Source organism: Xenopus tropicalis, chromosome 7 (assembly GCF_000004195.4).
Source record: "Xenopus tropicalis strain Nigerian chromosome 7, UCB_Xtro_10.0, whole genome shotgun sequence".
In the NCBI taxonomy this organism is placed as follows: Eukaryota; Metazoa; Chordata; class Amphibia; order Anura; family Pipidae; genus Xenopus; species Xenopus tropicalis.
The window spans coordinates 70,617,462-70,634,819 of record NC_030683.2 but is presented as its reverse complement, the minus strand read 5'-3'; the positions used below and the strand labels follow the sequence as shown (position 1 = coordinate 70,634,819).

General features: G+C 35.2%; 1 protein-coding gene across 2 annotated transcripts in view; it reads left to right on the top strand.

Annotated features, from left to right (window-relative positions):
- The window catches only part of kirrel3 (kirre like nephrin family adhesion molecule 3), a 731,102-nt gene extending 714,976 nt beyond the window's left edge, over nt 1-16,126 (top strand). For both annotated transcript variants that reach the window (XM_031905877.1, XM_031905876.1), the window contains 2 exons: nt 8,514-8,600; nt 14,524-16,126. In XM_031905877.1, the coding sequence (XP_031761737.1) occupies nt 8,514-8,600; nt 14,524-14,964 (528 nt within the window). In that variant the 3' untranslated portion in view covers nt 14,965-16,126. The remainder of the gene's footprint in view (nt 1-8,513; nt 8,601-14,523) is intronic.
- The last annotated feature ends 1,232 nt before the right edge of the window (nt 16,127-17,358 follow it).

Sequence of the window (17,358 nt, the reverse complement as noted above, 5' to 3'; positions counted from 1 at the left end):
AAAACAAGCATATGCATGATGAGCAGAAATCAAGAAAAATTATAAGGCGGCAGAGAAAAATCAAAGTACCATGCAACCAGAAAAATATAGGCTTCATCCTGCCTGGCTTATTTTAGGCTACGTCAATAAGATCTACTTGGTGTTTTGATATTATTCTAAAAACCAATCAATTTTTATGATTTGTGTACTTTGGAGATGCTGGCTATACCTACCGAATGTTGAAATGTTGTAAACAACCTTTTCATAAATAAGGCAAAATCATTGTATCTTCCTACAAAGTCACAAGAAGACAGATATAGAAGTAAAAATCCTATTTTGAATTCTTGGATTTTTCATTTTTCAACCACCTGGACGCTTGCCTTTCAGGCCACAGTAATGGAATCAATTGCTACAATTGAAATACACATTGTAGGATGACCCTTTATTTGCAGTGTTATCAGTGATCACCATATACTGTATACAAAATGGTTAGCCATGTTAAAATTGTGTAGATACAGAAGTTTCTAAATTATACTAAATGGGCAGATAAGGACATATAAAGACTAAATGATTTAGGTAAATTTGTGCTCTAAATTCCTCAGTACAAATGATGTTCTTTGCATACCGAGGCACAGACTTACAGTGGAACTTCAACCAAAAACAGTTGCATAATAAAAGAAATTGTAATTCTCAGCAACTTTGCATTATAAATGAATTTTACTGTTGTAATAGTTTTAAAGTTATTTGTAGATGTACTTACATGTGAAAACTGTATTTGTTTACCCATTTCAGGTTTTTGGTTCTGAATCTAAAACAATGTCAAAGAATTAAGTTCTCCCAGTCTGCTAGAAAGCTGCCTTCATCCACATGTTCAGCAATTTATCTAGATACTGAATTTGCAAAAAAACTTATTAACAAGTAAAGCTTTTACTCATGTCATAAGGCACAGTGCCTGAGTGCAGTTTAGCAGCAGCCAAAATAGACTTAACTCACAGCTCTTACAGATATTTAAATGATTTATTTCAAGGTCCAACATTTCAGGATGGATCGCCCCTTGAAAAAGGTTAATATTGCAATACAAATAGCATTAAATGGCAATTACATTTACAAATTGCATATTCTTGCAAACAAAAAATGATTTTTCGGTGTAGATCTCCCTCAAACGGTAATCTACAAATAATAATCTACAAGTAATCTACAAATAACACATTGGAGATTACTCTGTAGAATAATACTCTGTGTTTTGCAATTATGCCCCCTGACTGTTTTACATTAAGAGGGGTTTTTGGATTTCTGATCATAGGTAACAGCTTATAAGCTTTTAAATAAAATAAAAATTAATCTAATATGACTTCTATTTATGGGACAGAAAATGGTGAAAGAAAAATGTCTTGCTTTAAATTTGTTTAAATTACATATTTACTATTTACATTGACATCAGAAACATTCTGAAAAAGAGGTTCCAAAATGGGATTTTAGTTAACTGCTAAGACACTATAACAGGATCCAAATCTAGCCCATTATCGCTGTCACATTCATTCCTGAAATACAACATATTTGCATCTGAATTCTGTAGGGAGTGATGTAGCTCTCCTCAATATTCACAGATATTCTGATAAACTATTTCATAGCAGCAAATTACCATGTGTGTTGCATAAATCCAATTCTTACAATATTGTAAGCTATATGGCATAAATCTGAAGTAATCAAACTTCTGCATACTTCCAGTAAATAGTTTTGTCTGATTAGATTTATCCCAAAGTTTATTAGAGTGAAATTAGACAATTAGACACTGATATGTAAGCCAAATATAAATATTTATATAGGCTTGTCTGATAATCCATCTGCACATCTTCTCAATGGAAATCAATGGATATTAATCACTTGAAAAGTCTCATAGGTCAGAAGGCTCTGAACGGAACAGTATTTACTGTATAATATGACATTTTCAGGAATATTAACTATAGATATAGCACATTCTGGACTAAAGTATTTTACTCCAAAGTATGCAGTGTACTCTTGATATTAAACATCCACACTGACAGAAAAAAACCCTAAGAGATTGCAAGGGCATATTTACTAAAATGCTAATTTTCACCTCACCTAAGTCTGTCAAAGTTCAATTCAATCGGTCAGGTTTACTTTTGTGGTGACATTGCATATTTAATAAATATAGTAATTATACCATTGCAAGCTTAATGTGCCAAAATATTGCTGGTGAAAACATGAAATTATGCCAGTGTATTGTTCAAATGGCTAAAATGGTTCCACCAATGGGATAATACCACTGTCACAGCCAGTAATCATAACCAATTAAAATAGCTAGGGAAGTATATATGCTAAATTTACTATATAGTTAAGTAATGGTAATTACCCCTGCAAATTAACCCTGTAAACCAATGACATATGTGGGATATTAGCATGGAAGATATGCTAAAAATATACTTAAGTACCTGCTGTATCTTTATAATTTTTGACAAAAGTTTGTCCTTTTCACATTTTAGTAAATATGTCTCAGAAAATAAACAGAGAAAACTGTATATAAAATTTGGGGAATAAAATAAATATTAATCATGTAAACAAAAGGGGTAGACATAGCATATGAATTACACCTGTTTGTGGGAAGACTGGGTTCTTCTCCTGTATATCTTAATCTTTGTAGCAATTTGGGGCATGTATCTTAAATGTATTATGTTTATGTTACATTGCACTGGGCAAGTTCTTGGGTGCCAACAGCATTTGTTTTAAATTGTACTGGATTATTAAGGACAAACAAGGACTTTAGCATTTTGCTAAATCATGTCATTTCACACAAAAGTCTCTCCATCACAGGATGAAGTATGTATGTAATTAGCACAATATATCAAGTATATAGTCAGTTTGTTTTAGTCAACTTTTAGTTGCCTAAAAGTTAGTCAATCTTCAGTGCTAAGCTAATATTTAGTCGTTATGAAAAGTTTAAAGAAATCTGGAATGTGTGGATCAAACCGGAAGGTCTGCTTTTGTTCCTACCGCTAAGATTTGTCATTGAGCCACTTCCATACCTGATCTTGTTAATCATCCAGGTTCCCGATCAGAAACAGCTGCAACAATACACTGTATGAAATGACTTTGTCCCTTCCAGTAAAAAGTCAAAACGTCTAAACTATTTGCAGCTGATCCATACTTTTAATCACTTTTCCAATCTGTCATAACCATTTGCCGTGACAATGTCACTGCTTTGACTTGTCTGCTTGCATTTGAAATAAGTTAACGCTGCACATTTTTTGTGTACCGTGTATGTTGCTAAAAAATTGAAGTCACCTTTTCTACATTCAATACTGTCTCAGCTGTCGCAGAACTTACGGTACTTGTTATTATTATTATTATTATTAACATTTATTTATAAAGCACCAACATATTCCGCAGCGCTGTACAATAAGTGGGTTTCAAACATTGGACATACAGAGTAACATATAAAGCAATCAATAACAGATACAAGAGGTGAAGAGGGCCCTGCCCAAAAGAGCTTACAATCTACTTGTTCACTACATATCATTATAAACTAATATAAATATTCTCTGTATTTTAAATATCTGTCTAGAGCTAGAATTACATTGCTGCTCTGATCTATGCTAAGATTAGGACCGCATCAAGGTGCCCTCTTAAGCAGTGACCCATCAGTGATAAGCTGGACCACCACACAGCTCACAAAACCCAGTTGACTGATCTGACAGTTCCTTCACCCTAACAAGAAAAATAGACAGCAGTTTGTGATGTAAAGGGTCAATGCTTTATTTGCAAATCTGCATAATAAGCTGCAGATGTGTCAGGTGGGCAAGTTCAGAAAACTGTAACCTGTCTCCTGGGACCCCATGACTGAGGAGAATGTTATTTGCACCCTGATACCACTGGCTGGTGCTCCTGTTTGCTAAAAAGTGAACTGGCCCAGTGGCCATCTTCTTTCAGATCTTTTTCTACGTTACAGTCTGGGTCTGCATGCACATAAGAGTCAAAAGCCGAACTTAGATGCAAAAATCCTGGTTTTCACTATACTGAGCATGTGCACCCAGCTGTAAAAATCAAAGTAGCGAAAGAAGATTGTGACCTGCTGTTTCTACAGAAGTACCCTGAACAAGTTCAATATTCAGTGAACAGGAGCACCAGCCCATGGTATCAGGTAAGTGATGCCCCAGGGGGTGCTGGGGGTGCCTAACATTTATCCACATGAAGTGGACATTATTTTCAAAGATATAATGCTATAAAAGAGTAAAGGTAGTATACTGTGTACTGTACTAGTACACTGGCCTGAAGGGGTTAAGCAAGCTGCTGTGTTTTACTTAGTCATTTAATTAAAATCACAGAAATCAGAAAAGATGTTTTTAATACAAATTGCCTGTACTGTTAGTCGCCTTTTCACAGAGATCATAAATGCTCTGTATATTCATGTAATGAAGAAACTGAAAAATGATCAACACTGGCAAGTTTGGTAAAATTGCCTCCTAGCTCAGCACTAATAACTGCTCCTTTAGCATGTGTGAATCAGTCCTATTTCAATGGAACTGGAAAGCCCAATTAGTCTGTAATAAACAGAGAGAGGTATTTGTTACTGTACATTTCACAGCTGGTCATTGTGTCATAACTCATTAAATTGCCATGTCTTTAGTCAGAAAAATATATTTCCATCTAGCTAAGTCAATTACCTTTCAAGTGATATAAATATCTGGCTAGGGGCAAGAATTATGGACAGCAAATACAGTATGCATCTGCTAGCTGAGAGAAAGCTCTGACATTGTAGCTTTCCATTAAATGATTCTGTCCATGTATATTCTGAGTGGCTAAGCACCAAAGCACTTATACTACCATATCTTACTACAAGCTTTTCTGTCACCTGAAAGAGCATTTTGTATGATTTTGAAAGAGAAGGAAACTTATTTTGGCATTTTACTGCCAATAGATTTGCCACATTAGTGCCACCTAGAACACTATATTTATTCTGCAGAAAGCTTTACCATACCTAAGTAATCTATCAGATTACACATTCCTAAGGGAGGGGGGAGTGAGTTTTATGAATTCTTATGGAAAGGGGGAACAGGAGAAGGGAGAGGAGAGCGCTGCACAGACTCCGGCCCCAGAGAGAGGAAGTTTGATATTGAAGAACATGTTTACAAAAAAGGAGACAATAAATAATGTGTTTCTTTTGCTAGAGGACTCTGTGAGTGCTTATGGCTGTATTTACATAGACCTTTCTGATAAAGCTTACTTAGTTTTTACCTTTTTTTTCACTTTAAGAGCATATTGTGATACAGGTTTGCAATATCTTATTCAGAAACAAGATATCCAGGAAGCTCTAATTTATGGGAAGGTCATCTACCATTTTTTTAACTATTTTCTCTGTAATAATAATACAGTACCTTTTACTTGATTGTAACTATGCTGCATATATGTGGCAAAACAATTTGTAGACAATGTTCTTATGCAACTTCCCTGGTACTTATATTTTGATTATTTGTGAAATAACTTGTGTTTTTAAAAAAATAAATAAATATCACATCCTACCATACCCACAGAACTAAATTAGTACTGTGCATTTTGCTGACATTTGGGATCCATAATACACATGTGCGCTAAAATCAGAATGCTACAACACATATGTACCTAAGTTATGCTATATTCCCACAATAACATTGTTTCATCTTTTAATCTTTTGTTTCCACCATGAGCATTATTATTATAACAAACAACAAAACTACATTGAAATTACAAATATATGTGCTATTCCAGTATGCTTAAGGACCAAAGGGACCATTCTTTACTCTGGTGAGCGCAAGTGCAAGAGTACCAAGGGCCACAAGGGTGCGCTTTATAATGCTTATTCTGGTAGCACTTGCATTCCCTGTGTGCTGCTCTGCACTGAGCTTTGCCTCTGCAGTGAATGCTGGATAAAAAACCCAGTGCTCAGTACAGAGAGCAGCGTCAGGACGTGCAGCACAGTTCAGGCTGCCTTACCTTGGCTATCTGAGGCAAGCTTACATGCCTCCCCCAACCCGCCACCTTTGGATCCTGCACTTTCAAAACAGAAGCAGAGGCCTGCAGCTATTTATAGTAGCGGAATACAGCTTGCACAAATGCAAAAAAAAAAAAAGGCCCAATTGCAGCCTTTTTTTTGCACTTTACATGCTGTGGTCGGCTGTTAATAATGACTGTTTTTTTGTGTTGAATTCACAAATGACCTCTGCCTTCTCTTTTGCATGAGGGTTATCACCCCCATAATTATAATGGTAGGTCAAACAAGCTGAAAATTTCCCATCTAATCACAGAGGAAAATATAAACTTCAAAATTAAACATAGCCTCTACTCAGATGTACAGTAATACATTGTTTCTGTATATAAGCATACTACATAAGAATACTTTGGTATGATACTAGCCATACTATTTATCTGTTATTAAAAATGATGCCTCCTTTTAAAATAAAAATACAATTCTTGGCCAGAAAAGAACATAATGCAGTGTACTTTAACAAACAGTACTGCAAATGTCCCACACTTGAACAAGCATCAATGTTTGCCTAATTAGAGGTTGGCCAGTGCTGCTGATAGATATGCATATTTAATTCCCCCAGAAGGACAACCGAGAGATTACAATTTCCTTTTCTCCCTTTGGTAATCTTAAAAATCGCCTTCAAGTCCCCTTGGCAAAACAAGGGAAGTGGTAAGAATCAATAGCAATTATAGGTAACATTTTCCAAGCGGCTACATATCTAAGCTTGTCCTTTTTTCCTGATTTAAAATTCTCTTCATATCATAAATAGCTTTTGAGACTTTGGCACATATTTTTAATACAATGTATGGGCTTTAACTCTTTTTATATATGCCGTGCTACAGGTCATGCAATGTATCTTAATGCTAGCAGTTGTGCGTACTTTTGAAATAAAATTAAACCATTTGCATACCCAAATAAGTTGGAAGTAATATGTAATATTAAATTATACATTTAATGTATTCATTTATTGCTGTGGTATTTTGCTACACTATTGGGACATATTCAGGTATTTGAAATGTGTGTTACCCTGCTTCTGTAGGTAATTAGATGAATAAGTCAAGTACAACTTTGTGGGCACAAGGCAGCCTTGTCCTTACTACATGCTCTGTCCCTCATGAATACACCACTGCCAAATGCAAAGAATGAAGCACAAAGACACTTGTCCATGGAATAAAATGCAGGCAGAGAGCAACTCTTCTTTTCATACTTTGCACCCTGCACTTTGTAATTGATCCATAAAATATTCTTGGTGTAAGCCCACACTGTAGACCTGACCAGCTGCTATATTATTAGTGCTTCAGGCTCACCTGCTGCTTAAAACAATAAAGAGCTATTACTTGCATAGACAAAGAGAACTTTAGACTATGTACATTTCTATAAATAATTGATTCAAAAAATGAGGGTATAGCAGAATACTTTTGCCAAATTATACTGTATAAGCTCACATGCCACTTCAAGGCCCCTAATTATACATAAATCCTACTCCGCTTGCTTACAGTGCATTTAAAATATTTAATCCCCTGCAAAAATGTGCATTGGTGTGTAACCAATATCTGAAAAATTTGACTTTCATGTATTGCACTATAATGAAACATGAGCATGGAAGATATACTGCTGTTTAGTTATTAAGTGCTAGAGAAACTGTGTTTGCTTCCAGCTCCAACTGCAAGAACAAAAATGAAGTTAGATTTAAGCTGTCCATACCTATGAAAGCTTTCAACTCTGCCTCTCCAGAATAAGTACAGTTATCAACTGTAAATGGTACCTGCCAATTTATCTGCCCAACCAATATCTGGTAGATCAGGCAAGTTTGAATATCCAGTCAAATGAGGCCAACATCTTATTTTTGATTTTGTCCTCTCTTGATGGACAACCATATAGCACCCCTGCTTATCATTTACCATGGGTCAAAACAATTAGGTCTGTCTGATTTGACTAGCCATATGGTCACCAAACAAGTGGATTTATCAGTAATGGGCCAGCTTACCACAGATCAGGTGCAGTTTATATTGAAGTAGTATTTTGCATTCATTGGGTTACTGACCCTGGAGAGAAGTTTTGTTGAGTGATGTTGGTTAAAGAATATGGCTAATGATGCTGGACCGCAGGTACCAGTTTGCTTTAACCTTTGATAATACGCCGGAGCTTGTAGTGCAGCAAAATCTATATAATGTATGATTAAGCAATAGCATTTAGAGCCTTATTCATTTTATATATTATTAGCCGGAATGCTTTGTGTGTTAAGCTGAGTGACAAATTCTAGCCATTATGAGCAATAATTTTATAGCATATGGTGCTTGACAGCTTACTTTCAATGCCATCATGTTTTCTAAAACTCTTTAATGTATGGGTCACCAGAAAATGCAATATCTGTTGGGATGTAGACAGATGTGCAGGGGACTAAAACATTTTAGAGAAAATTCACTTACTCTGAAAATGACTAAAAAAGATGAAATAGGTGCCTTTGGAATGTTCTCGAAACAGATTGGAATAATTTTTTATCCTTTCGTAGATTGACAGAGGTGAATTTCAGCAAGACTCTGTTCTTAAACAGTTGGAAGTCCTAAAAGAAGAGGAGAAGGAGTTCCAGAATTTAAAGGTAAGACATCAATAATTTGCAAAAATGTACAACTAAAGAATTAGATCTGGATATTCACGTTTGTTTTGAAAGCCAAACAAAACTGTGACCAATAATAGCTCTGGGCAAGAGAAGAATCCCATTTGAAAAAGTCATGTTAGATACAGTACATAGCAAAAATCAATGCGTGATTAGCTGTTTCAAAAAAAATCTGAATAGGTAGCATGACTAGTGACAGAACGATTTAAGAATAAAGAACCATTAGAAGGGTAGCAAAAACCAGTCCTCATCATTCAAGAAGCTTTACAAACCCAGTGGCATTAGTCGGCCCCTTAATGTGGGGAATATGTTTTCTCAATATGGACTGGCAGAAAAAAGATTGGTCCTGCATCCGCATGCGTTTCTAAATTGCCATTCTGGCTCCAAGAGCTCATCTCCTGCATCCACCCTTTAACCAAGTAAGCACCACTCACTAAACTAATACACTGTTAAATGTATGAAGTTCTTTTTTGGACATTGTTACTTTAATATATATATATAGCAAATACCCATCTGGCCTTTAATGCAGTGCAACGACTAGCAGAAATGTGTTCCCTAAGGATCCAAGGCACAGCAAAATGAGTGTCAGTCAGAATCAAATCCTTCCTGTTTGTGCCAGAAGCTATAGCACTCTCTGTGCTGATTCTTAAAGGAAAATATTTGTACTGATTATTTATAAGAAATGTATTTCTATGTACCTAGTAGTATCAGTACCACTAAGGCAGCTCAGTTGGACAATAATAACAGATCTGTATGAATCCTTTTGGTGTCCAACCTATGGCTTTGCAACAAAGCCTAAAAAAAGTAGAAAAAACTAAAAACACTATTTGGTACAGGGATGTCTTCTTGACATGCACAAGTGGCTGTAAAATATTTGCGCAAGAGATAACATCTGAGACTCTCAAATAGATATAACCTTCCTCTAGCATTCTCCATGTGCCATTTTATTTCTAATACATGTATGTATTTTTCATGATTGTGTTTCATGAACTGTTATGTTGTAGTATGACACTAATGTTACCTAGACTGAATATGCTGCTTGGTAGATAGCATACAATTTCTTGAGAAAAATAAAGATCTGGTCAGAAATGAGCTGTGCTCATCTTTAAACATTTATAGGAAAAATAATAAAACCTGCCACCAAATGAAATATATAAAAATATAGTCTCTATAGTGCCTAAATCTAATTCTTAAAATATGAGCAGAAATAAAACAGACATTTATTGTTGCAATAGCCAGTTATGGAAGACACTGGGGCACAGAAAGGTATTTGGGAAAGCTGTCAATAAATAACTAATTTACCACAATCTTGTCACTGGATGATAGTTAATAGATTGAGTAACTCATAAGGCAGAAAGGGCAGGAAAGGACAATATCAAACCTGTTCCAATGACTGATCTAAAAAACAATGCACCTGCCTACCAATGTTTTATAACTCACATAACCAACCTTGACCAAAGCCTATCTGTGTTTCCAAACCAATTGGCATAAAGACAAAGACCTGTTTTATAGCATGGCCGCTGGCTGCCTTACTCAAAATAACATCTGCTCCAGCAACCATTCTTGCATTTGCTGGATCAGTGTTTAAATTGCATGGCCCCAAGGTTTACTAGCCAATTAAGAAAAGACATTGATAAATCTGCCCAAGAGTCCTATGGATGGCTCAGTCGAAGGAATAGGTATGAAGAGGAAGCAAAATATATAAATAGCCTGTTAAAAACTGACATATTTAGGCCATGGATAATATCTACATATAAGGACAAACTTGTGTCATTAGTGGCCTGCTCATGCTAACAATACAGTTCTTTGCAAAAAATCTTCTCTTTTTTCTGTGCATTAGTGACATTCTGTTTACATTCCCTTCATGGAATTCTGTCACAACACAACTGCTTCTTTTTAAATAATCAGTTTCATTAGTAATGTGTTATCTTTTGTGACATTGTAGGTTCAGATTCATGTATCTATGAATTTAAAACTTTAAAATGGATTTATTTAATTTATTTGCTCTACCAAACCTAAGCTAAGCGCTGTATGTTTTACTATAGATAAAACAGCAGGAGCTGGTAGATCCCACACACAGGCATGTATAAATGAATTGCAGACTATATTTAGGGCAAACAAAAAACATAGCTTTACGCGTTTCATGCATGAAGCACTGTCATAAATAGAAATATGTCTTTTAGATAAAGGGTAACTGAAATTACCTGTGTTTTACCTGGTCTACATTCTACGTGTACATTTAAAATAAATGCAATAAAGCAACACATGACTTTATGACTATGAAGATTTTCATTCATCCAAGACATGGAATATCTAGTATAAATAAATCTAAAGCAACTGGACTTGTTGAGTAATCATTGAATCATTTCAATGATTACTTAACAAGTCCAGTTGCTTTAAATTTATTTATACTAGATACAACACATGACTTTTCACCAGAACTGAAGTAGAACTGATAAGTAAGTACAGCTATCAGATTCATTATCTGGAAACCCGTTATCCAAAAGGCTCTAAGTTATGGGAAGGCCATCTCCCATAGACTCAATTGTAATCAAATAATTTAAATATTTACAAATACTTTCCTTTTTCTCTGTAATAACAGTACTTTGTAGTTGATTCTCACTAAGGTATAATTAACTATTGGTGACAAAGCAATCCTTATTATTTTTAGTAGACTTAAACATGGAAAACCCCATGTCCCCAGCATTCTGGATAACAGGTCCCATACATGTACCAACACAAGCACAAGAATATTTAATATTTTTCAAAGCAATACTTGAAACTGTACTACATTTTATAGTATATGTATATTTGATTTCCTGCAGAATAAAGGAGGGAGGCCAGTTGAAAGTCTTCGAAATGCTTCCAAGAGGGCCACAAACAGCATCTGTTGAGCATAAAAAGGGGATAAGTGCTTAACTTAAAGCAAATAACTTAAATAATTCCAATATATGATCGACAACTGGGTTTATAATGGGTATGGATGTGTTGAAAAAAAGACTTTGGGTTTCATGTTAAATTTGAAAAAGAATTTCATTATACAGCTTTTATGTCCCACAGGTCCCCTTTAAAGGAACAGTAACACTAAAAAATAAAAATGTTTTAAAATAATATAAACTGTAGTAGGGTTTATGAAGCAAACACACAACTTTTACCAGTGCAGGGCAATAGTACATAATATATTAATTATTTTTATACACTTTCATTTATTGGTGTTACTGATCCTTTAACAATTATGGGCTTGGCAACTTGCATTTGTTAGAACTCTCCAACAAATTTTCAGTTGATCTGGTAAATTTAAGGGCCAGGAAAAGAAATGCCTATTGCCCAACAGCATGTACTATTTACTTAAGCAAAACAAAATCTCATATCTAAATACAACATATTGTGGCAGCTTTCATCAGGTGCAACTTGCTAAGATTCATGTTACAAATGGCAAATCCTATAGCTATACAGTAGATTTATTGGATACCTGGTATATAGCATGTTTACTGAGTTTATTCTACAGTACATGATTATGATTATTTTTATATATATATATATATTGTAATTTGCATAAATATGGCCATGTAAAGATACAATGTGCAGAACTATCCTTTCATTAAAATGTCCCGAGGTATAACCTTTCAAGAAATACTGAATAATTTGCAGTATTTCTTTATGACCATTGTGGCAACCATCATCACCACTTTAGTAAAAACATTTAACAAATAATCAAAAATTGTGCTGCTGATACTACAATGCACTAAATCCATATCACCAGTGCATAAGCCAAAAATATAGATAATCTTTCATGCATACACTGTGGGTCAGGGTTGGAATCTGTCATTACTGTTTATGATTAATTCCCTGCCCTCCCTGCCAAATCATTTACTACATTTTGGGGCTTATTTATTAATTTTCGAGTTTGTGAATTCGAGTTTGTTTTTCTAAAACAAACAAACTAGCATATCAAATGGCCACATCTGTATTAATAAGGAAAACCCATTCATAAAAAAACTCAAATATCTCGAATTGCTAAGGTTTTATTCTATACTACATTCTACATATCAATGACATGCTCAGTAAACATACTGTAGATGCTGGGGCTAATTTAGTTCTTTTCAGCAGTCTACTACAAGCTGGAAAAGGAAAGACCGCTGGTTACTGCTGGCAACAGCTCTTGTGCAATTATGTTTATAAATCAGCCCTGCTGTACCACAGGGAATACATGTTTTCTCCATTGCAGTTCATTGCAGTTCCAGTTTTTTTTCCTATAGACTTTTCATGTGATAAACAGTGAGATCATTTTTCTCACTAAATTATATCAGGCCCTATAAAAAAATCTGGATAAGCTTTTCTTATCAAATTGAATCTGGCCCTTAATGTTCAAAATATGGAGAAAGTGGCAGAGGTCTATTGAAAAGTCTTGGAAAGAACTACATGCTTATTACTATCAAACTAAACCCTTCTTATGTTCCACCTAATACCCTTGGCAGTGTTTGGACATGTGTCTATCTGTACTGATGGAAAACATCTGGTATGGGTATATAAATATATATGTAAAGTTAAGCAACTTTTATTGCCAGTTAATGGCACTTAAAATAGCATAACTAATTTAAATAAAGCAAGATGTGTTTAGGCTCGAACTGCAACCATCAGAGAGGGGAAAAGGGACATCCATGTCAGGGACACTGCCGTAAAGGGGGCCAGAAAATACAAAGTAGTAAGCATAAGCTTCCGGAGGGGTTTACCGATAATGGATCCCATACCTGTACCAGGACAAAGTGGCAATGTAGCTGATCAGCATCTTTTATTCATATTTGTCTTGATGTATGCTATAACTCATTTACATCTGTTTATTTTAATTTTTTTCTTTGGCCATATACTCACACATTATTGGTGCACTGTATTTACTAATTTAGTTGTTTGTGATGGTAACACTGGTGTATTTTGTAGTTTTTAGTCCATTTACCATTGAGTTTGTTGTGTTCAGTGCCAAGGTTAATCTTTTGGTGCCATTATCTGCACTTTGGGTTTTTAAAGAGTGTATTACTTGCAGTTTTAATTGCTTTTCCATGACCATAATATTTTTGTTTTTTATGCTAAGGCCTGTTCGCATGGTGTATATATAAAGTTGCATTACAGACATGTACATTGGATGCAACTGTTTTGTTACCCCAAAATCTTAAATCTCTCACCCCCATACCCTTTTTAAAATCTCAGAAAGAATATAACAGCCTGCCCCTCCCCATTCATCACAGAGAAACAATTTCAAACAGTTATTAGCCTTTTAAGTCAGAAATATTTACATACAGATGAAGAAATGTATTTAAAGAATAATTAATCTTCTCTCCTTCAAAAATGATTTAGAGTCATAGTTAATCAGAGTGGTTTCTATAGCAACACCAAGAGGCTCGCTCCCAAGAGAACTGGACCTACACGTCTGTTGTCTTGCATGTCTGCTTGTATTGCTTTGGTTTCAGGACCCTCAAACAGTTTAATATGTATTTTATTTAAACTGTGGGTGTTTCTGAAAAGAATGAATAAAACTATAAATACAAGTACAGATGTATCAAAAATGTGACTTTAAAAAAAACTTTGGTTTAAATATACTGTCACTAGGGGTTGATTAACCCTAATTAGACAAAGTATAATAATAATATTGTACTCTGATGATCAGAGTTACTTAACGCTCTGATTCTATTTTTAATCTGTAACCTTGTCTATTACAGTATCTAGTAGAATTAAGTCTAAAATATGTATCCTTGTTTGTTACATTAGCATGAGGCCCATGTTTGTTTTAAGGTTATGTAAAGCACTGCATAACTTGCTGGCACTATATAGATGTTGATGATAATGAACTTTACATTAATAGGTATTAGTAAAATATGCATGTACTAATTTTTGTGTTCAATGTTTTAAGGATCCCACCAATGGCTATTACAGTGTCAACACTTTTAAGGACCACTCTACTCCAACTATCTCTCTCTCCAACTGCCAGCAAGATCTTCGGCCTGCCAACAAGCAAAGAGTTCCCACAGGAATGTCTTTTACCAACATTTATTCCACACTGAGTGGCCAGAACCGTCTATATGACTACAGCCAACGTTTTGTCCTGGGTATGGGGAGTAGTTCCATTGAGCTTTGTGAGCGTGAGTTCCAGAGGGGCTCCATGAGTGATAGCAGCTCATTCCTGGACACTCAGTGTGACAGCAGTGTCAGCAGCAGCGGAAAGCAAGATGGATATGTCCAGTTTGATAAGTCTAGCAAGGCGTCTGCATCCTCTTCCCACTACTCACAGTCATCCTCTCAAAACTCTGACCCAAGCAAGCCACTTCAGAGGCGAATGCAAACACATGTGTGAAATACACTACCTGGGGCTCTTTATGAAAGATATGGGGAGCAGAGGGCAGGGTAAGGAAACCAACGCGGGATGGCACTTGTCCATACTGAGGAAAAAGACTTCGGACATTTTGAAGCCTACAAGAAAGGAACTGGCCTCTGTCTGAAATATTTATTTAGTTTTATATTTATATGAGGAGAGGATCTTCCTATTGTAAAAAGCACTTTGTTCAATGGAGTACAACAAGCCATGGTTCCATTATTAAGTTGAGTGTTAACAGAAACATTTTATAAACTACTCCCCAAAATGTAAAATATTAATAAAGCTGAGCTCCTAATTATTGCTGGAGCAGTGGACGATGTTTGTTTGAATTAGGAATCTAGCCATTAGCAAGCACAATGTTCATGTATTAAAACATTATTTATAGAGTCATAAAAGCCACTTATAGGCAACAGAAAGCTAACAGAGCTTATGACAATGCCAAAACAAAATAGAACGGGAACGTTATGAATGAAATGCCCCAGGTCTTATGACCAATATTCACAAGTCTGTTTTCTTTCAGAAAAAAAGAGAGTTTCAAAATGGTGAAATTTTCTAAAATCAGCCATTACTGAGGAAAGTAACTTTTCTCCAACAGTAAAGGTTTTGAGACAAACCTATATGTTTTATATAATGAAAAAATATATGATATAAATGCGCAAGGAGCCAACAAAATGCTGTATAGAATTGTTCCAGCTCTTTCTTATTCTAGATAAATGAAGAGAAAAATATTATCCCTCCAACAGAAGCTGCAATTGGTGTAAGGCCCCGGCAGTGAAAAGGGCCCATGGGAGCAAATAATTTGACTTTTCACAACAGATAAGATATAAGTATAAGATAATAGATTTATGAAATTGTGCCACTGGAAAATAGGTGGTGGGGCACAATAAAGATGGGGCCCTACACCCGATTATTTACCCATTTTATGTTTGTACTTCCAAAGCCTAGCATCATTTAAAAAGGAATTATACTTAATTTGAAACATTTGTTCAATTCTTTTGAAGAAGTGTATATTTCCCTTATATCTCCTAAACATATGTCAGTGTCCTGATCAAAACTCTGCTTCCCAAGGTCAATCTCTTTTTAGGAAACAAATATGATTGTCTTATGTTTTATTTAATAAGATCATATCATGCTTGTCTCAGCCACTTGTTTGAGTCTTCATATGCTGGTTGCTTGCCAGTCAGAATACACACATGCTCATTATTTACATATTTATATATTTATGTGAAATTACTTTATTATGCTCATTGAGCTTATTCCAATATAAACTGTTTGCAGTGGATGGTGAAAACTTGGCTCTTTCAATATTGTTTGGACTGTTTTGCTATTAAATTTCCATAAACTAGAAGGCTGAGGTAGAAGACATAGATGACATAATAAACATCAGTAAAGCTTCCCGCTGTGATAGAAAGTAGACAGCATAAACTGAAATGATTATCTATCTTGTTCTGTTTTTTGGTGCAAAAATATGATCTGCTGCTCCAGCCTGAATACACAAAACACAAGATACACTGATAAAGAGCTCTTACTCTCTGAAACAGTTATAAACTAAATAGAAATTGTTGGCTGGGAAAGATTGTATCTGGTTTAAAGATGGGACAATGCAATAGTTGGTTCTCTTTCCTCTTTGCTGGAACCATAGACGTATGACCATCCAAGACAGTGGAAGTCTCTACACCCTAGCTTAGCCTTGAGGGTGAAACTATTGCGACTGAAGGGTCCAGTGGCCTATAACACATTCCTCACAACATCACAAGTGAAGGCATACATGTTAATGTATGTCAGGCAGTGGTTTTTTTATGTTTAGATCTTAAAGGAACAGTAACACCAAAAAATGAAAGTGTATAAAAGTAACTAAAATATAATGTGCTGCTGCCCTGCACTGGTAAAAGTTGTGTGTTTACTTCAGAAAGTCTACTATAATTTATATAAATAAGCTGCTATGTAGCCATGGAGGCAGCCATTCAAAGGAGAAAAGGCACAGGCACATAGCAGATAACAGATAACACTATTGTATTCTACAGAGCTTATCTGTTATCTGCTATGTAACCTGTGCTTTTTCGCCTTTTTTACAGCTTGAATGGCTGCCCCCGTGGCTACACAGCAGCTTATTATATCAATTATAGTAGTGTTACTGTAGCAAACACACCAGTTTTACCAGTGCAGGGCAACAGTGCATTATATTTTTATTACTTTAAAGCTCTTTCATTTTTTAGTGTTACTGTTCCTTTAACTTTACCTTAATCTAAGCAATTTTTAAAAATGTTAAATTTGAGCTTTAAACACAATCTGTGCTTGCATCACCTTTTTCTAACCTGCAATACAGTATTAAACAGTTTAAACATCTCAATCCAATATACAATATACAAGAAA